The following is a 26,972-nucleotide window of genomic DNA, read 5'->3' as shown; positions in this document are numbered from 1 at the left end:
CAGAATGTAAATTGGTAAAAGATCACATCAGATGTGCAAACGCGGACAGAAATTTTAGAACAGAGAAGCGGCAACTGAGCTTCTGTTTATTCACACAAGATACTTTCAGGTATGGAGGAAAAAATACAAGCACTGTTACATCAGAAATTGCACGAGACTTCACCCACTTTAGGTAATGGGCAGCTTTCTCGGGAGGAAGTCGCTAACAACATCAATGATTTTAAAAGACTATGGGACAAATTGGCAAAAAGTAGAAGGGAATTAACAAAAAGTCAAGCAAAGCTAAATCTTTCGATGCAACAACGCTATTAGAGGAATTGCACATGGGGAGCACAATGAACTTTTATAAACATTTTCCACAGTTTAAACCCGGTGGGGAAGAACATCCAATGTACTTCCTGTGAGTGTTTTCCAGGCCATTACCATAAAAGTGTTTTGAGTTACTTATTAGGGGATGCTGCTGAGTGGGGAAACACTCGGAGGAGTTTACCTCATAGGATGATTTTCAGGACAAATTCAAGTGTAAATATTGGTCTAAAACAATACAAGAGAAATTGACACTACAATTATTAGACCAGGAACACTTTAACACTTCATGGAGTAGTTTCAAAAAGTATATAAAATGGCAGATAACAAGATCTAAGTATTTAGATAACCCAATAGATTAAGTATATCTAGCAAAGATACCGGTAAAATATACCTAAAAACAAAGATGATGTGACTTACCAAATGAAAGTGCTGGCAGGTCGACAGACACACAAACGAACACAAACATACACACAAAATTCAAGCTTTCGCAACAAACTGTTGCCTCATCAGGAAAGAGGGGAGGAGAGGGAAAGACGAAAGGATGTGGGTTTTAAGGGAGAGGGTAAGGAGTCATTCCAGTCCCGGGAGCGGAAAGACTTACCTTATGGGGAAAAAAGGACGGGTATACACTTGCGCACACACACACATATCCATCCACACATATACAGACACAAGCAGACATATTTAAAGACAAAGAGTTTGGGCAGAGATGTCAGTCGAGGCAGAAGTGCAGAGGCAAAGATGTTGTTGAATGACAGGTGAGGTATGAGTGGCGGCAACTTGAAATTAGCGGAGATTGAGGCCTGGTGGATAACGGGAAGAGAGGATATATTGAAGAGCAAGTTCCCATCTCCGGAGTTCGGATAGGTTGGTGTTAGTAGGAAGTATCCAGATAACCCGGACGGTGTAACACTGCGCCAAGATGTGCTGGTCGTGCACCAAGGCATGTTTAGGGATCACCCAGTGGCTAAACATGCCTTGGTGCACGACCAGCACATCTTGGCGCAGTGTTACACCGTCCGGGTTATCTGGATACTTCCTACTAACACCAACCTATCCGAACTCCGGAGATGGGAACTTGCTCTTCAATATATCCTCTCTTCCCCTTATCCACCAGGCCTCAATCTCTGCTAATTTCAAGTTGCCGCCACTCATACCTCACCTGTCATTCAACAACATCTTTGCCTCTGCACTTCTGCCTCGACTGACATCTCTGCCCAAACTCTTTGTCTTTAAATATGTCTGCTTGTGTCTGTATATGTGTGGATGGATATGTGTGTGTGTGCGAGTGTATACCCGTCCTTTTTTCCCCATAAGGTAAGTCTGTCCGCTCCCGGGACTGGAATGACTCCTTACCCTCTCCCTTAAAACCCACATCCTTTCGTCTTTCCCTCTCCTCCCCTCTTTCCTGATGAGGCAACAGTTTGTTGCGAAAGCTTGAATTTTGTGTGTATGTTTGTGTTCGTTTGTGTGTCTGTCGACCTGCCAGCACTTTCATTTGGTAAGTCACATCATCTTTGTTTTTAGGTATATTTTTCCTTCATGGAATGTTTCCTTCTATTATAACCGTATCATTAAAAAGATACCGGTAAGATATTTACATACTATGTAACAAAGATAATTTTATATAGACTTTGGTCTACCATGAATGAATCGCTGTCCATTATTGACAATCTAGCTACAATGAATAATGAGCACAATAATCCCAGTCATAAACCTATGTGCCAGGAAGGAGGTAAATTTAACCCTGAATACCAGAAAAAACAAGAGGTTAATTGTTGTCAGGTAAATAAAAGTCATTAGTAAATCTAAACAATAATGACGGGGAGTATGAAGCACTGATAAACAAACATTTATAAATAGTGGCCTAAAGAAAGGTGCTAGAATAATGCAGCTTTTTTCAACAAACGAAAAAACAATAGTAACCGAAAATGATTGGCATCCTGGTCAAGGGGTCATGACTCAGAATGTGTCCAACTAAGTGTAGGCCCAAGAGAAAAAAAGTTGGTTGCCTCTCATGAGGTGACACCACTGCAAAACTGGTTACTTGCTGAAGAAGACAAAGAAACAGGTATCGAGTTTACCAAACCAATAGTTTCAGTAATGATGGAGAATCAGGAAGTGAGTGTGTACATAGATTCTGTTGTGTGCAAGTCTCTGTAAGAAGTATTAAAACATAAGAGTATCCAATACTGCCAGTTACTGGGCTATACGTAGTAGGAATAACTGGGAGCAAAGCAAGACAAGTCAGGAATGAAGTGCGGTTACCGATACCATTAAACAGTTTTACGTTTATGCTTGGTAGTGCCTAATGTAAGTTTGCAGTTGTTACTAGGGACTGTTTGGCTGATAGGATTTAAAGTAATACTGAATTTTCCAGCGCAGATATTAACAATTACTTATCAAATTCAAATGGCTCCAAGCACTATGGGACTAACATCTGAGGTCATCAGTCCCCTAGACTTAGAAATACTTAAACCTAACTAACCTAAGGACATCACACACATCCATGCCCGAGGGAGGACAAACCTGCGACCGCAGCAGCAGCAGCGCAGTTCCGGATGGAAGCGCCTAGAACCGCTCGGCCACATCGGCCAGCATTTACTTATCAAGACCAAGTATTTGTAGTACCATTTAGTGGGAAGATTACTCTTAATACCAAAACATACAATGTACGCCTTGCAGAATAAGCACTGTGATGGATTTAGAGAACACTTTGGATATGCAAAGTATTCTGCAAGAACTAATTAGGACGAAAGCTTATGAATCTGATCTGTTGACTGAGTTGCAGAAAAATGATCTATACCATATACTGTATGATCTATACCATATACTGTTCAAATGTTGTAAAGTTTTCAAAGATAAAACTGGAGTACTTGGTGACTATGTATGTAGTTTTAAGATCAAAGATGAATCGCATCTTTTCTGTAAACCCTATCTGGTACCATTAAGCTTACAGCCAGCCATACAAGAGGAGATTAATAAAATTTTAGAAGGAGAAATAATGGAAAGAAGTTCTAGTGTAGTAGTGTGTAAAGAGATGTCTAGTATTGGATGTATGTACTCTAAATAAGCACACAGAACCTGGAAGAGATTGACCAGTCAGTATACATGAAATATTGATGATGTTTGAGCACACAAATTATTTTAGCTTCATGGATCTCTGCTTTTTTTTGTATGAGGCTAAGTCACACCAATTCAGAGTGTCGCCCTTTGGATTAAAAATATCAGTGTCAATATTCATATAAGAGCCTTGGATGCTGTTCTGGGTAAGGACTTATTGAAAGAACTAATAATCTAGGTAGATGACATATTACTAGTATCCAGGAGTTGGGAAGAACAATGTGATTTACTGGTTAGAATAATAGAAAGGTTTTACATTAAATGAATCACTTTATGACTATCAAAGTCAATTTTAGGGAGACAAGAACTTAAGTTTCTTGGTCATGTGGTAGGCACAAATGGAATAAAAGCAGATACAAACAGGGTAAGAGCCATAAAAGAATGTCCAGAACCTAAGAGTATGAAACAATTGAAAGCATTTCTGGGACTAGTAGTCAAAACATCACCACACAAGCTAAATACATTTGTCATCAGCCATTAATAAACACTCCACAACTATATGGTGAATAGAAACCTATCCTTTTCATAAAACTGTCTTCATCCCATCCTGGATTTTCCGTCGTTACATTTACATAGATCCAAAAAAATAGACTAACAAGACAAAGGATGTGACCAAATCTTCATTTAGATAACATTTCTCCAAAACTGAGCCACACATATGGTACTGTCATTAGCAAGAAATAAATCTTGTTCTTAGCTAAAAATGGACTTATATGACTGACTCTTTGTTCTTGACCCACTCATGTTTGCTGACCTCTGATGCAAAGCCTCACGACTTCAGCAATGACTTAGCCCTGATGTCACCAGTCCATATTCAGTTACGGGACCTCCAAATACCCCAGTTCTCATTGTAACCTTTCTTGATTTCAGTAAAGGTAGACAGCAAAACAGTAAACGATCTTCAACATTTTCTTTTCAAGTTTCAGCCATTCTTCATCAGCAGTAAATTATCGGTGAATTCCTGGAAGTGCAATGGCAGCAAGACAACTTATTTTCCCACCAGAGGTGGGTTTTAGGCATCCAGTGATTAAGCTGCAAGTTTTGTTCAAGGCAGTATCCACAGTATTGGGGTGGATTGGCCTATACCACACATGATATGCATGTTTTGCAGCAGAATAACACAGAGCAAAAGCTGTACTTCGAAGACTCGTGGTTTCGCAGCCCAATTTGTATCTCTTAGCTTCCTCAGGATATGTCTGGCACTGACTTTAAGCTTGATGTTGGAGCAATGTACTGTAAAAGTAAGGGAGCAACCCAGCACTGGGGAGCATAGAGGAACCACACAGTGTGCAGCCACAGTATGCCAATCATGCAGTTCAACCAGTATGAACAGATTGTGACGATGGTGCCCCCAACAATGGTAGAAAGTGCACTTATCCACCAGCTGATTCTTCCAATTTGCATGCATCTTTTGGAAATACAGTAAAACTTCCCTTAATGGACACTTCCCGATAGTGGATTCCTTGCAATAGGAGACATTTTAAAATACTCCTGCCAAATAACATTAGCCCTTACTGAAAAACTCTTCTGAATAGCGGGCATTCTCAGTAACAGACATGGACACTGAAACATTTCTCCCAAGAACAATTAAAAATTCCTAATATGTGACAACAGCATGAAAACATTGGCTGTTTTAAGTTAACGTAACAATCTAAATCACGCATGCCTTCATATGGCGCAGTGCCGCATGTCATCACTGAGAACCATTGCAGCTGTTGTTGCTAGCAGCTCTGATGCTGCTGCGAACTGCTTTGATGATGCCACTGCTGCTACATCGATTTCATGTGCAGACTTTTCATATGCGCCGACACACTGCTCGGCCGTTCAATCCACACCTCTGGTGGTGAGTCAGCCACCAAGTGCCACAGAAGGCTTGTGTGAAGGTGCTCATTTAAACTGTGTTTCGCCAGTAGAAGCACCAGTGAGAAGTGCTTTTCAGTGGCTCTGTGTATGGGGGGCTTAAAGTGCATACTGTTGCTGCTTTTGTGTGAGAGAGTTTATGTACTGTGGTGCTAAGATGACACAAAAATGGAAATGGTTAACACTGAATGAAAAGGTTTAGAGGATCAGTGTCTAAGAAAAGGCAAAGCTTAGTGTTAGAGATATGGCCACAAGATTTGATGTTGGAAAAACACAGATCAGTGATGTTTTTAGAGACAAATATGGAATTCTGAAATCGTGGACTGGAAATGATAACCTTACCAGCAAATGTGCTTTTCCTAATGCACCAGGCTTAAAAGTTGACAATCTGACTTTTGAATGGTTCTGCTGTTTTGCAGCAATAACTTGCCAGTTAGAGGAACCCTGATCTACGAGAAAGCACTCGCAATCACCAAGGAGTTGGGGGTTACCAATTTTAAAGCATCTGTAGGTTGGCTCCATCCCTTTTCTGTGTGTGGTGAATCCTGTTCAGTGTATGAAAGCATAGTGTCAGACTGGCAGAAAAGGTGAGCAGGAATGTTGTGAGGGTTGTGAAGAAAGAAATATTTTTAACTGTGATGAGGCTGATCTTTTCTTCAGAACTCTTCCCAGAAAAACAATGGCCCTGCAAGGCGAAAAACTACCCAGAAAGCAAAATTTCAAAAGAACGACTCACTGCTCTACTGTGTTTTAATATGATAGGCAAATCTGAAAATCCTTTAAATACTGCTAAGGCTGTGAAGCCTAGACGTTTTAAGGGTCTTGATTTGAGTAGACTGAACATGGAGTGGTCTGCTAATGAATGACCTCCAATGACGAGAGCAATGACTGACAGGGTGTTGGCATTTGATATACGAATGGAAAGACAAAGGAGGAAACTGATTTTGTTTATAGATAATGCCACTTCCCACTGTGATACTGCATTAAAAATGTGAATGTATTCTTTTTGCCACCAAATTCAACTTCACATTGCCAACCACTCGATCAGAGGATTATTCAAAATTTCAGTGTTTTAAAAGCAAAAAGTGTTGAGACATATTTGGTCCCGAATGGACATGAACTTGGAAAGTTTATTAGTGTACTGGATGCAATTCTGTGGCTTTCCTTACCCTTAAAACAAGTAACTGCATAACAATAAGCAACTGCTTAAAGAAGGCAGAGTTTGTTTTTAATGACTGTGCTTTGGGAATTGACAACAGTGTCAAAGAAAACAATCTCAAGGAACATGGGCATGAACTTCAACTTTAGTAGAGGAATTTAGTGGATTTTGGGGATACGCCATTATCGATGATGTACTGTCCACAGAAAGTACATCACCTAGCATAAGTGAAGTTGTACAAGAGCTGCACCAAGAAGAGTGTGGTGACAATGTTGAGAATGTAAAACAAATTGAAGATGATGAAAGTGATGTGAAACTGAACCAGACTTTACGCCACTTTCAAGTAAGAAGGCAGCTGAAGAGGTAAAAAATTTAAAACACTACTATTCAGTGAGAAGTGATGAAGACGGACTCAGTTTAATTTTAGCAGTTGACAAACATACTGAGAACACATTTATAAATGACTCTCTGGTTCAAAAAGAAACGTGATTATTTCAAACCAATCTTCCACGTGCATGAAAGAAATTTTAATGCTGTATTATTGTATTTGTTAATGTAGTATTGTACTTAAATAAAGGTAAATTTTTACTACTTGTAAGTAGTACAGCACTACTCTGCCTACAGTACACTGAACGTACTGTGTTGTATACTGTATTTTTTATCCTTTCCTGAATAGAGGACACTTCTTAAAAGCAGACATTTTTATTTTCCCCACAGATGTCCATTACTCAGAAGCTATATTATACATTTTACAGATTAAGAACTTGTAATGAAAATGGAAATTGTTCAGGAAAAGGTATTGATAATTTTCAGTGAAGTTGCACAAAAATTTCTGGAGAACTATATGGAATCCAGTGCTTGAGTGCATGGTGGGAAAACACACTGACTGAATTTAAAAAGTTGGACTGCTCAATTACTTAGGAAAAAGCACTTTGGCAATTCACATTTCCTACTACTTCTACTTATACACTGGTGATGACAGTGATGAGTAGGGAGGAAGGTTTCACCAAGATGTTGAGGAAATGGAAGACAGATACCACACCACGTGAGACATCTCAATGCTTGATGATTATTGCTAGATTTTATGCAGATATCACACACACATTGGTCACACGAGAATGCCTGAAACATTTTTGAGGCAAAACAGTCAATGAGGAACAAAAACCTGAAAAAGTATGAATACATTTTCAGACTTATTCAATACTTACAATCACTGTATATGTTCAATTTTTTTCTGGAAATTATATGCCATTCAGTACAATAAAGAAACAAATATTTGCTCAACTTCTTATGAATGATTAATGAACAAAACTGAACTGTAGTTTTATTTTAAATCAGCACAATAAAACTGTGTCAGAAGCACTTGAAAATTTAAAAAACATTTTTTAATGCACCAACTTTTGCAGACCTGTATATTTAACCATCTAGGAACTAATAAAAACTGTCTGTACTTACTTTGAAAAAAGATCTGCTTCCTCAGTTGTGTTAAACAGCTGCTGTTTACCTTCTATTGGTGACTTATTATCTACAGAAAATGTTGATATTTATCAAAGGATGCCAGTTATTTTTTGTAAGAATAGATGATTGTTTGCAGTGAGCATTGTTACTTGCCATACAATTAATAGGAATCTTCATACAATAATTTCATACCCGAATACAGAACATAAAAACCTAGATAAGGATGCAAAGCTTACATGAAAATTATTTTTCTGTTTACATTGTAGTTGTGTAGACATCAATTCAATTGGAACTTTTTAAAATTATTAACAAAAAATATCATTATGAAGTAAATATGCGGGAAAGTGAGTGTAAGGATTCTACAATCTTCAATGAGATCTCTGCTAGACCTGCAATTATATACTTTATATGTTTATAGAACTGAAACTGCTATGAGGTTATCCCAATTTTAGTACCTCACGCCACATTAATTCTGACTTCATGACATTTATGCTTTTCTTTGTTTTCTTATAAAATGATATCATAACCATTACTGCAAATGATGTAACTACCTATAGCAGCCCTCAAACCACTGGCTGTTTGACGCCAAAGCGCTTAATTAGGCATGGTTGTATTGGATGTGGCAGCCCACTGATGTCCTCTGACCTCTGAACTGACTTACCTAACCAGTTACAGGCATACCCACCATCTAAGATGGGCTCTGAACCACAGTGAACTTGATATAAGTAAATTTCAAAAACTGCTCCTTCATTATGTTTGACAACATGCTTCAGAGTAGGAACAATAGTTGTTATGAGCACGAGTGCAACAATCAATGCAGTATGGAACCTGCAGCGCCGACCGGAGTGGCCAAGCGGTTCTAGGCGCTACAGTCTGGAACCGCGAAACCGCTACGGTCGCAGGTTCGAATCCTGCCTCGGGCATGGATGTGTGTGATGTCCTTAGGTTAGTTAGGTTTAAGCAGTTCTAAGTTCTAGGGGACCGATGACCTCGGCAGTTAAGTCCCGTAGTGCTCAGAGCCATTTGAACCATTTTTTTGAACCTGCAGCAAGGGATGTAAACCAATGTACTACTCAACAAGACAAAACTGAAACTTTTAATTTGTGACACTGTTTATCAAAGTACACTATACACTAAGAGCAAGATAAGGCAACAAAATAAGAAGCAACCCATTTGTAGTTAAGTCTGGATGAAAAGTTCCTTACACGCTTATTCCTTCAACAAAATGGATGACAGTATTTTGTCTGACATCTTATTCAGGAATCCAGCCGGATGTTTGCGCATTTCCATTCACACACAATATTTCAACAGCATACCTCGCTGTCTTCTTCAGGTGCTACCTGAGACTGGTCCTTGGGTTGATCGAGTCCAGTATTTATGCCTGGAAGGAGCTGGGCGTTCTCTAATCGGTCTGCACTGAGTCGAGTGTTCCGTCTGTGGTCTGCGCCTGCCAGACTTGGTTGCAATGGATCCCTCCAGTCGCGGATGTTCCGACTGCCGTCTGTGCCCGTTTTGGCCGTCCTCAACGGTTGTGGTCGTCATCTGAGGTGTGTCCGACCCGATCTGAGATGTTGGGTACTCTGTCTCTTGACTGTTACTATGATTTCCACTTCTGTTTCGTGCTGGGCACTCCACAATCGGTCCGCGCCACATCGTGTGTTCCGTCCGTGGTCCGCGCCCATCAGACATGGCTACATTGGCCTTCTCTGGTTGCCGGTGTTCCGACCACCATCCATCCGCACCCAGCCTGGCCGTCTTCTGAAGTCTAGTTCATGATCTGGGATGTGTCAAAACTGGTCTCTTATGTCGGACACCTTGTCTCACACCTGTTCTCTCGGTGTCCACTTCTATTTCTTGTAGAATGCCGGAGTGTCCTGCATTGAGTTTTCACAAGCTCAAGTGCTGGATTCCAGGCAGTGTTGATTTGGTATGCCGAGTCATGGTTGATTAGATTGTCTGTGACCTTAATCTCAATGGCTTCTTTAATGACACTGGCCCAAAATCTTGAGGTCTGTGTCACAATCTTGGTGTCATTGTAATCCACTGAACGACCAAGTTCCAGACAATGCTCTGATATGGCTAATTTAGTTGCCCGTCTGCGACTGGTATGTCTATGGTGTTCTTTACACCTGATGTCCACAGTTCTGGTGGCCTGGCCAATGTATGACATCCCACACTGGCATGGTATGTTGTAAATACCAGGCTTGCGTAGCCCCAGTTCATGTTTTACATTCCCCAGTATAGCCCCAGTTTTGGTGGGTGGGCAAAATATGCTCTTGATTTCATATTTCTAGAGACTCCTGCTGATTTTGGCAGAGATAGGTCCGGTGTACAGCAGGTAGCCATCTTCTTTGCCTCTTCTGGTTCTTCTTCTGGATCCTTTGGCTGATAGGCAAGTTGAAGTGCCTTCTAAATATCTCTGGAGGAGTACCCATTTCTGCTGAACACTGATCGTAAGTGTTCTATTTCTGTGGACAAATTACCAGGATCTGACAGAGTTTGTGCTCTGTGGACCAGTGTTTTGAGCACTCCATTCTTCTGTGCCGGATGGTGGTAACTGCTGGCTTGTAGGTATAAGTCAGTGTGCGTAGGTTTGCGGTACACACTGTGTCCAAACATGCCATCTGCCTTTCTCTTCACTAGAACATCCAAGAACGGAAGTAGTCCATCCTTCTCCATTTCAACTGTGAACTGAATGTTCAGATGTAGCAGGAATGTTTTACTGGCTCAGCCGTTGCAGGAAATCTTCTGAGTTCCGGATGTGATGTGCACATTTACCCATATGTGGTGTCAACATCTTCTTCAGGTATTTCGCAGTAGGATAAGTTGCTGCGCCAATATTGCTGACAATAGGTCGCAGAGGAACCCCATCCTTGCGAACATGCTTGTGAACTGGCTGAGCCAGCAACACATCACTGACACAGACATCATGGTTAGTTTCGATGTGGCGTCTCTCTTCACACGGGTACCACTGAAGGAGTCACTTGAACTTATTGGAGAGAAGTCCAACGGGGCTCTCCTTGACCAATTTAGGCATGTACTGACCTTGACATACTTCCTATATGGGGGTCAATTTTATGAACAAACACAAGGGGTGGCAATGGGCAGCCCTCTATCACCAGTGGTGGCCAACCTATTTATGGAAAGGTTTGAAGAGGAGGCACTGTCTTCAGCCACATATCAACCCAAGCGCTTTTTAGGTATGTGGATGAAACCTTTGCCATCTGTCCCCGTGGTAGGGAGAAGTTAGATGAATTCCTGTTACATCTGAACTCTTGCCATCCGAACATTCAGTTCACAATGGAAATGGAGCAGGATGGACTATTTCCGTTCTTGGATGTTCTAGTGAAGAGAAAGGCAGACGGCACATTTGGACACAGTGTGTACCGCAAACCTACGCACACTGACTTATACCTACGAGCCAGCAGTTGCCACCATTCGGCACAGAAGAATGGAGTGTTCAAAACACTGATCCACAGAGCACAAACTCTGTAAGATCCTGATAGTTTGGCCACAGAAATAGAACCCTTACGATCAGTGTTCAGCAGAAATGGATACTCCTCTAGAGAGATCCAGAAGGCACTTCAACTTGCCTATCAGCCAAAAGATCCAGAAGAAGAAGAACCAGAAAGGGCAAAGAAGATGGCATACCTGCCGTACACCGGACCTCTCTCTCCCAAAATCAGCAGGTTTCTCCAGAAATATGAAATCAAGAGCGTATTTTGCCCACCCACCAAAACTGGGGCTATGCTGTGGAATGTAAAAGATGACCTGGGGCTACGCAAGCCTGGTATTTACAACATACCATGCCAGTGTGGGATGTCATACATTGGCCAGACCACCAGAACTGTGGACATCAGGTGTAGAGAACACCATAGACATACCAGTCCCAGACAGGCAACTAAATTAGCCATCTCAGAGCATTGTCTGGAACTTGGTCATTCAGTGGATTACAATGACACCATGATTGTGACACAGACCTCAAGATTTTGGGCCAGTGTCATTAAAGAAGCCATTGAGATTAAGGTCACAGACAATCTAATCAACCGTGACTCGGGATACCGAATCAGCACTGCCTGGAATCCAGCACTTGAGCTTGTGAAAACTCAATGCAGGATACTCCGGGATTCTACAAGAAATAGAAGTGGAGGCCAAGAGAACAGCCGTGAGACAAGTTGTCAGACATTAGAGACCAGATTTGACACATCCCAGAACATGAACTAGACTTCAGAAGACGGCCAGGCTGGGTGCGGATGGATGGTGGTCGGAACACCGGTGACCAGAGAGGTCCAATGTAGCCGCATTTGATGGGCGCAGACTGCAGACGGAACACACGATGTGGTGTGGACAGATTGTGGAGTGCCCAGCACGAAACAGAAGTGGAAATCATAGTAACAGTCAAGAGACAGAGTACCCAACATCTCAGATCGGGTCGGACACACCTCAGATGATGACCACAACTGCTGAGGACGGCCAAAATGGGCACGGACGGCAGTCGGAACATCCGTGATTGGAGGGGTCCACTGAAGCCAAGTCTGGCAGGCGCGGACCACAGACAGAACACTTGACTCAGCGCGGACCAATTAGGGAACGCCCAGCTCCTTCCAGGCATAAATACTGGACTCGATCGACCCAAGGAACAGTCTCAGGTGGCACCTGAAGATGACAGCGAGGCACGCTGTTGAAATATCGTGCGAGAACGACGCGAACATCCGGCTGGATTCCCGAATATCCAAGATGTCAACAGATCGTTGGGAAAGCATGAAGAATTACATCAGTATTTTGTCTGTTGCTGCGGTATCTGTACTAGAGTTGTTAAAAGAAATCAAGCACATACAATATAGATAGTTCATGAAAATATTCTGGACACATTCCTATAGTTAATCAAATTCTTAGATTGTGTGTCTATTCAGATGTATGTGAGCTCCATTATCATGGTAAACAAAAGGAAAACACAAAGAAGTACCAACAAAAAAAGTGTGAATAAATTGAATGTAACATGCTACAACTAATGTGCCACAAACTACATTTTATATCACTTTACTCCTTTCTGGGAAAAAATTTAAATTTACACAATATGCATGATCTGTGGTAACAATTTTCATGGGAAAAAGGTCTACATCTACTAAGATGAAGTAAAAGCAATAAGTTACCTGTGATTTTTTATTTTACTCCATGACAAACGAAGACACTGCCAGTCTGTACCACCAAGCTTTATATCTGCCTCCTCTTCCAGAATTAGTGACACAACAGGTTCTGTCTTGAAGACTGGGTACCTGTGCATGACACTTAATAACTATATGTCATCTCTTAGTATCAACTGGAAGCTTTATTTATAATGCTGATAGTAGGCAGTGAAAACCTCATAACCCCATTTTGTTAAATTTTATGGGTGAAGCAAAAATGGTTTCTTAAAAAAATGTATGAAGTGATATAGATAATGCTGCTACATATGTAACTATATAATAGAAGCCTAGTTACTTGCATATTAGAGAAATCAATGCACTTTTAAATCTCTTTTTGATAATGGAGTTACTGGTTACTGGAATTACAAGATTTTCACAGACAGATGAAGTTAAGTGATTTGCACTGCCTCCCACTGATAAGCAGAATGCTATGGTCAACGACAATACTTATTTCTGTCACCAATTTCAAATTTAAGGAAAATGGCACACCACACATCTTACAGTACAACCACGAGTACACAACAGTGATGATAATCAACAGTTCTTGCGTTTTTTTAATTAATCAGTGTTCTCCCAAAAGTTAAAGAGAGAGAAACACAGTAAGTGTGTTGGTAAACAGATGCAGTAAGTGATCCAAAAAAGAATGGAAGGCAGGGAAGATTAGGGTTAAACATAACATCACCAATGAGACAATTATACATGAAGCTAAAGCGGGGATAAGGAAGAAAATCATTCATATTGATTTTTAAGTGAACTATCCCAGGATTTACATGAAGCGATTTATGGAAACCAAGGAAAACTTAAATTTGAATGGCTGGATGCAGTTTTGAACTGATACTGTGCCGAATATAAGTTTAGTACCTTAACACACCACTACCTCACTTGGTGTATAGTAAGTGATCCAATATTGTCGATGGTAGGAAACAGAGTGGAGGCAGAATGTGACACAGATGTAACAGCAAAGTAAGTAAGGCAATGGAAGAATCTAATGAGTATCTGTACAGAGGTTTTAAGAATGGAAGTGAAAGAGAAAATCATTGGTGAAGTTAAAGAAGAAGGGGGTGGAATAATGCATGGGTTTAAATAGATCCATAAAACAGAATATTCTGTGTAGTTGCACATATTGTAAAAGTTCTCCCATGTAACACACTATCATTTTAAATGATAATGCAAAATGCTGGGGGTGGAATGTAAATCGCAGTATGATGCCTAACACCTCTAAAAAGAATTGATTATTGCTGGGTAGTGTCAAAGTTGTGTTGTTTCTTCACAAAGGTAAGATGGCTTGTATTACTAACAAACTAAGAGGGTATTCCCACAAGTAAGGTCTCCTATTTTTTTATAAGTACACAGACCTGTTTATTTCTGCAATGGATTACATCAGTTTACAGCTTGAACATTCAGCTATTTTTCGACATAATCACCATTTCTGTCGATGCATTTTTGTATACGCTGTGGCAGTTTTTGTATGCCCATGTCATACCAGCTTGCCGCCATGCTGTTCGGAAAGTTATGAACCTCTTCTTTCACCTCATCGTCGGAGCTGAATTGCTTTCCGGCCAAATGTTCTTTTAAGCTAGGGAACTGGTGATAGTCACTGGGTGCCAAGTCAGTACTATAGAGTGGGTGGGTGATTATGTTCCACTGAAACTGTTGCAAGAGAGCAACGGTTTGCTGAGCAATGCACGGGCAAGCGTTGTCATGGAGAATGTGTATGCCCTTGCTCAACATTCCTCTTCTCCAGTTCTGAATTGCCCGTCTGAGTTTTTTCAGAATCTCACAGTACATGTCAGCATTAATTGTGGCCCCAGCGATTCAGCTCTGACAACGAGGTGAAAGAAGAGGTTCACAACTTTTTGAACAGCATGGTGGCAAGCTGGTATGACATGGGAATACAAAAACTGCCACAGCGTCTACAAAAATGCATCGACAGAAATGGTGATTATGTCGAAAAATAGTTAAAGTGTTCAAGCTGTAAACTGATGTAAACCATTGTAGAAATAAACAGGTCTATGTAATCATAAAAAAATAGGAGACCTTACTTTTGGGATTACCCTCGTATTGGCTGTGAGGTATCAGTGGACGAATGATAGTCAGCTTACATGCTCCTATACTGTGCACTATTTAATCAAAACTGATCAATGCGGTGCTTACTACAGACTCCACTGGTAAGCAAATGTAGCTGCGTCCCTCATTGAAACTGAAGTGTATAAACATTATGAGCTGTGGAAGGAGTGAATGGGGATGAATGTGGATCCAAACTGATTCTACTTTGGAAGTGGCAACCAATATATATGAACATATCTGGTATGTATACAAATTTGTAGCACGAGTCTCATTTCCTTTGTGTCAGATCGCATATAAAATATTTTCTGATGAAGTGTGAGAACAAATCTGTAGTAAACTACTTATCCACTGCCAAGGAACTGATCAATTTTGATGGAACTTGTCCCAGCATAAGGGCACAGTTTAAGGCTGTAAAGCAGTTGTGCACTAATAAACTAAGCCACAGTAAATTTTCTCTCGGTACTGTAAGTAGTCTTTCTTTCCAGAAATACTATCTTTTTTTTGTCCTTGTTCTATGTTATTTTTTTCGTTATTTTCATTACACTGTAACCATCAGTTCTAATGTGCTTTCTGTCTTTCCCATTCGTTTTCACTACTGCTGCCCCCTTCTCCCTCCCTCCAGCCCCCGTAGCCTCACTGTACATATAAATTCATTTCTTACTTTGTTAAATTTGTAGTCATGTCTGACATTCTTCTTACAGTATCTATTCTTCTGCAATACAATGCTTGTGTTTATTATACAGTACACGTATACTTCTACTACAGGCAGACATATCCACCACCCCTCTTCCCTTTCATTTTCCTCCTGTGCTGCATCCCACTTGCTGCTTCATTAATCATTCCAGTTTTGGTTGCAGTGTTGCCCACCACCAGACTGTTTGACTACAAATTTTTGGGAGCACAGAAATTAATACAAGATCGCAAAAGAAGTACTCGAACCAATTAAAAGCTGGAGAGGAAATTCACACTTGCAGAATGAAGACTGATGGTGCTGAAATGGAACACACAAATCCAATGTGTGGAAAGGTGGGCACTGAGGTCCCTAATATTTTGATATTTTGGACACTTTACTCTGAACAGTGTGCTTTGTGTCCCTGGCATACAATAACTGTCAGTATTCATTAAGTGTCACTAACAGCTTTATGTTTTTCATTCTGCTGAGAAATGTGTTGTATGGTACAGTATCCTCAAAGTAGTATCCACCTCCAGTGGTTTAAATTTTTACAATAAAGGAAGTCACAAGAATAGCAACTGACAGAGTAACAATAACTCTCTTCACCAACACGTAGCTGTTAAGGATAATATTTCACTTGAAACTAAAAATTACACAAAAAACATTTGTGCATCACTGTTTGTTCAGAATGTTTTCCAAGTTGTGCTGGGTGATTTTGTATGTTTATGATAGCTGACTTTTTGGCCATTAGTGGCCTGAGCTGCCGATTATGTCTGCACGAGATGTGATCACTTGTATGTATAAATGGTGTGTGTTTCTCTGCTTCTTTTTTGCTGAAGAAGGATGTGGCCGATAGCTTTTGTAAATGTCTCTTAGTTGCGGCTGTTTGCAACATAATGTGTCTTCTATATGGTAAGTAGCAATCTGTCTTTTCTTACATTGTTAATAATGAAAGTTCTGTATACAGCACTCAAAAACACATATTATCAAATATGATTGAAAAAAGACAGTGTAGACATGTATTGTATAGGGGTATTAAAAGCATAATATCAACATGCTTTTGTTGGTCTTATGTTTAGTACCTGCCACATCCACATTCTCTCAGTTCATCAGGATGACAAACTGAGAAGATGTGTACACAACCATCTGAGCAGGCAGCTGCCAGCAGGCCTAAACGTTGCAGGTGTTTCTCTTCCGTTTCACATCCGTTCCTTTCATAACAACCTGAGGGGCACCATTCCATACACCAAATTGCTCCATAATTGTGCGCTATCCCAAGAGTAAGTGACGGAATTGGGGGTGACCTGGAAAGTAAGGAAGAAATACATGTACATAAGTATATAATCTAATTTTCTCTGCAGTACAGTTAACATGTACCTTCAAAATAATGTGAATTTTACTTGCAAATATTAGTGCTAAATGAATGAACATTATTCTGACAGTAAAATGGCACAATATGCCTCTAAAGAAAGTATGAAACAATTAACAACTAACACAAAAAAGTGGAAATTAACACTAGAAAAATAACAAGGTAGAAGAATTTCACATGATTGTCATAATCAGTTACAGTAAACTGAAACAGCAGGATGGGTTGAAAAACAAATAAATAATATTTAACATCAATTTTTCAGCATAGGCAGTTCACATCTAGCAAACAAAAGACACTGCCTGCACTACGATGGTCCATCCTCTGCTAGAGTACTGCTGTGTGGTATGGGATCCTTATCAAACAGGACTGACAAATGACATCAAAAAAGTTCAAAGAAGGGCAGCTCTTCTTATACACATAGATAGATGAACTACACAGAGAAGTTTGCTAACTTTCAGGTGAATCCTTCTTTTGAGCTTTAGAACACACATACACATATGCATATTCATGCACACGCGTGCTGCTGCCACACACACACACACACATACAGACACACACACTATAGCTCAGGAGGATTTGCTTGTAAACTGGCAGCAGTATCTGTCCTGTTAACATCCCTATCCCCTATTGATGATTCAGTGCTTCAAATATTCAGTGGTTGTTACCTTTATTCCTTAAAATTATTTTCATTTTACCAGCAACTTTTCATTACCATATTTATATTTACACATTCTTTCCTCCTTCAAGTGGTATGAACTGATGCCTTATCTTCGATCAATAAATTTCATTGGGGTGGTAATTTGAAAACAGTTGAAGCTACTGACTCAAGAAGAGGCAAATTGATGGTATTTCTCGTTTTTGAACAACCTATTTACTGTAAAGCTGATGCAAAAGTTTCTGGATATCTAAGTTCTCAAGAAATGCTTCTGTCCTGGCTATCCTGTGAGCAGGCATATTGCCGTCTTGTGGCCAGACTGAATCTTTGTCCATATTTGGCTGCTGCCAACAGTCCCAATCCCTCTTCACTTTCTTTATACTGTACAAACATCTAAACTCTGCAAGCCACCTTACCAAAACTGGCAGACAGTATTTCATGCTCCTCAATCATTTCACCTCCTTCCTGATTCATTCACAAACGGTATGTCAACGCCCGCCCCTCTTCTCAATCAGTCTCCTGATTGGTCTGATGTGGCCTGCCATCACTACATTTTCTGTAACGAGGTTTATAACGTAAACAACAATCAGTTCCAAGTATGGTTTAAAAAAGTTAACTTAAATGAAAACATTACCAATTATAAATATTACAAATGTACAAAAACTATGGTTCTCAATACGTTCACTTTTGACAAGAGAGCATTCCTCTTCTGTGACATCCTCTTTACCTCAGTCTTACTTCCACCCAATGTCCTCAACTGTTTGTTGTGTATATCCCAATTTCAGTCTTCCCCTGTCATTTTTGTGCTCTACGGCTCCCTCTAGTACAATGGAGTTACTTCCCAATGCCTGACCATATGTTATTTCATCCTGTCTGTTGCCCTACTTACAATTTTTCATGTATTCCTTTCCACATCAATTCCGCAGAAAGCCTAATTTCTTACCTTATCAGCCCACTTTGTTTTCACCACTATTCTGCAACACCACATCTCAAGTAGTTCAGTTTTCTTATTTTCCAGTTTTTCCACAGTCCACAATTTTACTTCAAAGCAGAGCTGTACTTAGGACATATGTTCTCAGGAATTTCTTTCTCAGATTAAGGTCTATGTTTAATATAAGTAGACTTATTTCAGAGAGGAATGCTCTCTTTGCCTATGCTAGTTGCTTTCTTTGCCTATCTACTCTGCTTCTTATATCCTTGCTTCACCTATCAGTGTCAAAATAAGTCTACACAAGCTTTATTTACCTGAATACATAGTTTTGAAGCTGTATTCTAAGAAAAAATGACAATATAGATACTGCCTTAACATCTTTGTGTATGCTGATTTCCTTTGACAGCCGTTAGGCACACAAGGTAACAAAAAGTAAAGTCCAACTGGCATGTGTAATCTAAACATCAGAAAAAACTCAGATGTAAACAAATTCATATCCCTAATCCACATAAAATTTTATATACGTATCTTTCGAAACCTACAAAAGGAAAATCCACAGAAGGTGTCGCATCTGAGACGTGTTTGGGGAATAAAAACTGTGTTCTTGCAAGAATGTGGATCCTTTTGATTCATTACTAGCTGAAAAAGGCATGTTTCACATGGTTTTTATTTTCATTTGTTTTCTGGAAAACATTTCAGATCACTTGAGAATATTTGAGGATATAGTAAAAATGAACATTCAAAAAGCAGTAAAAATGTTAGTATGCCATGCTAAAAAGTAGTCTCAAATACTCAAGAATACTCTTTAGTACTCTTAAACCCACTGAAGTATTCAGCAATACCTTAATTTCAAATAAAGTACTCCGCCAACCACTACTTTACAGAACACTGAAGAATATTACAAAACATTCAAGAACTTAGGCACAAAAAATTATATGTCAGGAACTTTCTACAACATAGAACAATTGAGAATATTTTTGAACACTCAAAAAATTCAAAAATATTAATAAAAGCTCAACAACATAGATAAAGCTCTAACTTTTTGCCTTAAAATATACATTCCTGTGAAAAAGACTGAAGGCATCCTGGTGACCACCACAATGTGATAGTGATCACTTCAAGCAATCATATCTCCAGAAACACAACAGCTACCACCATACAACCCTGCAATACATGATATGGGAACCAAGGGTAGCATCTGATACTCAAACCTGAGCAATACCCTAAAAGAATCAACCTTTAAATACAGAAATTGTAAAGCTCTACTCTCAATAGAGTTGTATTTAATTTAGTGAAAAAAACTTTATTTTGTTTTCACTATATTTCATACTTACTTAAATATGACACAGTCAGTCACAGAACTTGCGCACGAGTTGCATTTCTCATCTTGTTATATGGTGAGTAGATACATAAATTCTTTGGGTATCCTATCCCTAGAGCAAGCTACATATAACTGAGCATGAGAAAAGCACACGTCTTTCAATTTAATACCGCATCATATTAACATTTATCTCTGTGCCTTACTTATAGTGATACTAAATGCTAATCTTACTGGAAATTGCAGTCTTCTGAACTGAAACAGCAGTTTGATAGAAACAAGCAGAATCCTCAGAATAAATTCTGTTTTTCCTTTATCTTTTCCTGATATTATTTTGATAACTGTTCCTTGTTCCAGTATATAATCTTCGTTAACCTAAATCTGTCATCAAAATAATTGGTAATGATACCTTTAATAGTAAACGATGTAAAGCAATCCTGACACTTGCATCAAATTAAAAAAATTCGGTGGAGAAATTAACACTTTCATTTGCATCGACCACTGAAATGATTGATTTATATATTATTTTGTTATCAGGAGAATTTATATATTATTTCGTTATTAGGAGAAATAAAACTGGCGTTCTACACATCAGAGCATGGAATGTCAGATCCCTTAATCGGGCAGGTAGGTTAGAAAATTTAAAAAGGGAAATGGATAGGATCAAGTTAGATATAGTGGCAATTAGTGAAGTTCGGTGGCAGGAGGAACAAGACTTGTGGTCAGGCGAATACAGGGTTATAAATAAAAAATCAAATAGGGGTAATGCAGGAGTAGGTTTAATAATGAATAAAAAAGTAGGAGTGGGGAAAGCTACTTCAAACAGCATAGTGAACACATTATTGTGGCCAAGACAGACATGAAGCTGACGCCTACTACAGTAGTCCAAGTTTATATGCCAACTAGCTCTGCAGATCTTGAAGAAATGTGTGATAAAATAAAAGAAATTATTCAAAAAGGGTGAATATGGATTGGGGGTAAGAAATGAAAGAGGAAGCTGCCTGGTAGAATTTTGCACAGAGCACAACTTAATCATAGCTAACACTTGGTTCAAGAATCATAAAAGGAGGTTGTATACATGGAAGAAGCCTGGAGATACTGACAGGTTTCAGATAGATTATATAATGGTAAGACAGAGATTTAGGAACCAGATTTTAAATTGTAAGACATTTCCAGGGGCAGATGTGGACTCTGAGCACAACCTGTTGGTTATGAACTGTAGATTAAAACTGAAGAAACTGCAAAAAGGTGGGAGTTTGAGGAGATGGGACCTGGATAAACTGAAAGAACCAGAGGTTGTAGAGAGTTTCAGGGAGAGCATAAGGGAACAATTGACAGGAATGGGGGAAAGAAATACAGTAGAAGAACAATGGGTAGCTTTGAGGGATGAAGTAGTGAAGGCAGCACAGGATCAAGTAGGTAAAAAGATGAGGGCTATTAGAAATCCTTGGGTAACAGAAGAAATATTGAATTTAATTGATGAAAGGAGAAAATACAAAAACACAGTGAATGAAGCAGGCAAAATGGAATACAAACGTCTCAAAAGTGAGATCGACAGGAAGTGCAAAATGGCTAAACATGGATGGCTAGAGGATAAATGAAAGGATGTAGAGGCTTATCTCACTAGGGGTAACGTAGATACTACCTACAGGAAAATTAAAGAGACCTTTGGAGAAAAGAGAGCCACTTGTATGAATATCAAGAGCTCAGATGGAAACCCAGTTCTAAGCAAAGAAGGGAAAGCAGAAAGGTGGAAGGAGTAAATAGAGGGTCTATACAAGGGCGATGTACTTGAGGACAGTATTATGGAAATGGAAGAGGATGTAGATGAAGATGAAATGGGAGATATGATACTGCGTGAAGAGTTAGAGCATTGAACGACCTGAGTCGAAACAAGGTCCCGGGAGTAGACAACATTCCATTAGAACTACTGACAGCCTTGGGAGAGCTAATCCTGACAAAACTCTACCATCTGGTGAGCAAGATGTATGAGACAGGCAAAATACCCTCAAACTTCAAGAAGAATATAATAATTCCAATCCCAAAGAAAGCAGGTGTTGACAGATGTGAAAATTACCGATCTATCAGTTTAATAAGTCACAGCTGCAAAATAGTAACGCGAATTCTTTACAGACGAATGGAAAAACTGGTAGAAGCCGACCTCGGCGAAGAGCAGTTTGGATTCTGCAGAAATGTTGGAACGCGTGAGGCAATACTGACCCTACGACTTATCTTAGAAATTAGATTAAGGAAAGGCAAACCTACATTTCTAGCATTTGTAGACTTAGAGAAAGCTTTTGAGAATGTTGACTGGAATACTCTATTTCAAATACTGAAGGTGGCAGGGGTAAAATACAGGGAGCGAAAGGCTATTTACAATTTGTACAGAAACCAGATGGCAGTTATAAGAGTCGGGGGGCATGAAAGGGAAGGGAAGCAGTGGTTGGGAAGGGAGTGAGACAGGGTTGTAGCCTCTCCCCGATGTTATTCAATCTGTATATTGAGCAAGCAGAAAAGGAAACAAAAGAAAAATTCGGAGTAGGTATTAAAGTCCATGGAGAAGAAATAAAAACGTTGAGGTTCGCCGATGACATTGTAATTCTGTCAGAGACATCAAAGGACTTGGAAGAGCAGTTGAACGGAATGGACAGTGTCTTGAAAGGAGGATATAAGATGAACATCAACAAAAGCAAAACGAGGATAATGGAATGTAGTCGAATTTAGTCGGGTGATGCTGTTGGAATTAGATTAGGAAATGAGACACTTAAAGTAGTAAAGGAGTTTTACTATTTGGGGAGCAAAATAACTGATGATGGTCGAAGTAGAGAGGATATAAAATGTAGACTAGCAATGGCAACGAAAGCGTTTCTGAAGAAGAGAAATTTGTTAACATCGAGTATAGAAGTCGTTTCTGAAAGGATTTGTATGGAGTGTAGCCATGTATTGAATTGAAACATGGACGATAAATAGTTTGGACAAGAAGAGAATAGAAGCTTTCGAAATATGGTGCTTCAGAAGAATGCTGTAGATTACATGGGTAGATCACGTAACTAATGAGGAGGTATTGAATAGAATTGGGGAGAAGAGAAGTTTGTGGCACAACTTGACAAGATGAAGGGACCGGTTGGTAGGACATGTTCTGAGGCGTCAAGGGCTCACAAATTTAGCATTGGAGGGCAGTGTGGAGGGTAAAAATCGTAGAGGGAGACCAAGAGATGAATACACTAAACAGATTCAGAAGGATGTAGGTTGCAGTAAGTACTGGGAGATGAAGAAGCTTGCACAGGATAGAGTAGCATGGAGAGCTGGATCAAACTAGCCTAGGACTGAAGACAACAACAACAACAACAACAACAACAATTCAATTGCAATAAAGTCTGAAAGGATCTGAAATTGCTCATTATTATCTACTAACTTTTTTTTTATTTTTTAGCTGGAATTAAATAACAACTGACCTCTCAAAAGTAACATGATCAGGAAACATATTTTTCTGTTACAAATAAAACAATAAACACAGACAGATACCTACTTTAAATTGTCAAGTTCCTCAAAACACCATATTTGTATAATCCCCGGTCCATCGTATGACCGTGACACACTATACTGGTCCTCCATATTTCTATGACAAGTTACGGCAAGATACTGTTTTGTATTTTGTGGATCTGCTTGTAGTGATAGCCTCAAGGGCAATGGGCACCAAGCCATTGCCCATACTGGTCCTCCAACAAACATTGTCACTGCATCTGTCAACATATAAGGAACTATTGTATATCACTATGGATTAGAAGCAGCTTTATGGAAGAACATTCACAAAGTAAAGTTTCACTATAACAATACTGTTCATAAGCAAATCCAAATTATGTTTCAGTATTCCACCATAAAACTGTGAAAGTTCAGTTGCTACCTAGTGGAACGGGAATTATATAAAATTAAACACATATAACCACTTAATAATAATAACAACAATAACACTTCTTCTTCTTAATGTGCTGTCTCCCTTCAGAGGCTGGCTATCATTATAGTTAGTCCTGTTTTTGACTTTGTGGATCTAAACAGTTGTAGGGAAGAGCATCCAGACTGCATTTGTATATTTTGTAGCCACAATGTTTGTAATAACACATGAAATGACAAAAAATGAATGGCGAGACTTAGGAAATTGAGAGACTTTGAAAAGTTGGCCAGAATCCTGGGCACAGGGGAGACTTAACAGTCAGGATGGGAAGAAAAGTCAGATTGTTGAGGACTGCACTGGATGATCTCATCCGATGCAGTCCACAACAATCAAACTTTCCTTTTCATCCCACTTTGTAAGTCTTCCCCTTCCCCAGGGTTCTTGCTGACTTTTCCAAACTCTCCTCATTTCCTAAATCTTGGCAGTTGTTATTCATCATCCCTCTGTCCTTCCTCTTCAAATGTTCTGCCAGAATGAGCCACTGTCTCCAAAAGCTTGCAAATTCCCTTAACCTCTATATATTGTGCTCTCCTGCCACTGACTGATGAGTAGATTTTTTTATCTATACAGTTACATTATATTTTTAGACAGGCTGTTAGATTGATGTACTCTCCTAAATCAGCTTGTCTCACTAATAGCTAATATCAGAATGTGAAGATAGTGGTAGTACAATGAACATTTTTCCCTTGACATGGATCACTAAAAACTAGTACCATTAGCCAATGTTGGTCAAATTATGGCAGTAGCAATGACTCATGTAGCCGACTAAACTGTAGGTTCCTGGTGATGGTTTTCTCCATATACCATCTTAATTCAGTTGTGATGTGACAACTGATTTCTTTGGACAATAAGCCTGTGGAGGCCATGCAAAAGCCTACTGCCTGTGCTACTCTAGCACGAGATTAGCAGGCAAATAATTGAGAACTTCAACAGCATGAACAGAGAGAATGGCTACAAGTTGCTGATGGCCTGCCTGCCAGTGAGCCCAGTCCAATCAACTGCTTGTGTTCACCAGGCAGCAGCTCTACAATGCCCAGGTTCACCAGGAAAGAAAGCAGCCACATGACAACTACTGTGTGGCACTTCTACTATGCAATCTGCACTTGCTCCAGGAAAATGCGACCCCAGGGTGCAAGCTGCTGATTTGCTGTTGCCTTTATGTACAGTCATCCCTTCACAGTGATCTTGACTTTGAACAGTCCAACAACATTCAGGGAACTGATGTCCACTGTCATATGGCAACCGAAATAGGATGGTACATATGGAAGATCATCCTCACGGACCAGCAGTTCAGTTGTATGGGAGAGAAATGCTGCAACGAAGATCGAAATACCAATTGTAATAGACATTTTGTTTTTAAAATGCTGAAACAGATTTTATTCTAAGTATTAACATTGATTACGATGTTGTAAAACTTGCTGGTTAAAGTTTTTCACATTTATTGCAAACGGTCAGTTGTCATTAACAATAAATTTTCAAATTAATTTGTTGTGGGCATTGGCTATTCTGTTGCCTCTTTTTTGGCCAACAGTTAATGAACTGCCATCAGGTACCAGCAATCCCACTCACAGACTAGCTATGTTGAAGTTTACCATATCTAAGTGCGAACAGTTAGTAATAGCTGGAGATCTGTTGTGGTCAGTTGTCTTGCTAACTGTTGAGTTTCAGTCACAATATTTACCCACTTAGAAGTTTAGTGCCTGTCAATAGAACTATTCGGTGAGTTTTTATCAATACTCCTTTCATTAACAGGGTGTATATGCAGCCAAGCAAAAATATTTACCAGATTTTTCCCGGATTTCCTGGTTAAAAACGCACTTTCTCAAATGTGAAAATACACATCTTCCAAGGTGAAAAATACACTTTTTTCCTGATAATTGGCAGTAAGTTGGAGTTGTAAAAATATCAATCCCTTGAATGGTAAAGGTTTTATATACAACAACGTGGAACTTCAGAGAACGAAAAAATTAGGCAAAAAAAGTTTTGGAAAGATCTGTGATGTGGAGCAACATTTCCGCTCAATGCGTTAAGTTTTAAATGAGAGTCAAACGCTCTGTCATTAAAGAAATTCATTGCACATTCAACATGTAACATAATTCATCTTGCGTAAAACCAAATTTACTTTGAAACTAATGCTTTTCAAAGCACCATTCGCAATATTTTACTGCAACCTGTTAGAAATAGCTTCGTTTCAGCAGGTGCCAGAGAGCACCAGAAAACAGGCGTTACTGCACGTGGGCAGCTACAATGACATAGGAGGCCCAAATGTCCGTACATATATAGTATTGAGAGATCTTACATGACATCATAAAAGAAATAGGATACTTCAAGAGCATCAGAATTTCGTACACAATACTAAAATGCATAATACGGCTTAAAGTGCGCATTCATATGTCTGAATCCCCAATGAAGTAGGTCCCAACCTGATGTTATGCTTTCAGTGCTGTTTTTGGGATGCAAATTTCTTAGAGTACCAGTACTGTACTATCTCATATTTGTTTCTTTATTAAGGCATAATTCCGTACATACCATAAGATGAAAATATGCACTTGAAATTCAGTGAACAGTTGAAACTAGTCAATAGTGCAGAATGAAACATTATGTTTCTAATAAATTGACTGCCTCTGGAGGAAAAGATTAATAAAAGCCACATTTGTTTATCAAACTGACAAAAATAACTTCATTGTCCTTCAAGGCGACTGACTGCCAAAAATGTGGAAGTAAAATAAAATCAGAAAACGAACTAATAACATATTTTAGCCTTCCTTAATTATGTGAATGTACTTTAATGCACTTGATAGCTCCCAACCACAGAAATCCGTTTTGTTTTCATTTGATGTGAGAAGTGTAAACGAAGAGGAAGCAGCAAAATCACTAAACGTAAACACGGCTTACATGGAGACTTACCCCCC

General features: G+C 39.4%; 1 protein-coding gene across 1 annotated transcript in view; it reads right to left on the bottom strand.

The window, feature by feature from the left end:
- The window catches only part of LOC126092062 (uncharacterized), a 147,073-nt gene that overhangs the window by 25,712 nt on the left and 94,389 nt on the right, over positions 1-26,972 (bottom strand). The window contains exons 10-12 of the mRNA XM_049907474.1: positions 23,638-23,851; positions 16,918-17,139; positions 13,063-13,185 (exon numbers count right to left, since the gene is read on the bottom strand). Coding sequence (XP_049763431.1) covers positions 13,063-13,185; positions 16,918-17,139; positions 23,638-23,851 — 559 coding nt within the window. The remainder of the gene's footprint in view (positions 1-13,062; positions 13,186-16,917; positions 17,140-23,637; positions 23,852-26,972) is intronic.

The sequence above is a fragment of the Schistocerca cancellata genome, chromosome 7 (genome assembly GCF_023864275.1).
Source record: "Schistocerca cancellata isolate TAMUIC-IGC-003103 chromosome 7, iqSchCanc2.1, whole genome shotgun sequence".
NCBI classification, from domain to species: domain Eukaryota; kingdom Metazoa; phylum Arthropoda; class Insecta; order Orthoptera; family Acrididae; genus Schistocerca; species Schistocerca cancellata.
Note: the sequence above shows the minus strand (reverse complement) of the source record. Positions and strands in the feature narration are given on the sequence as shown.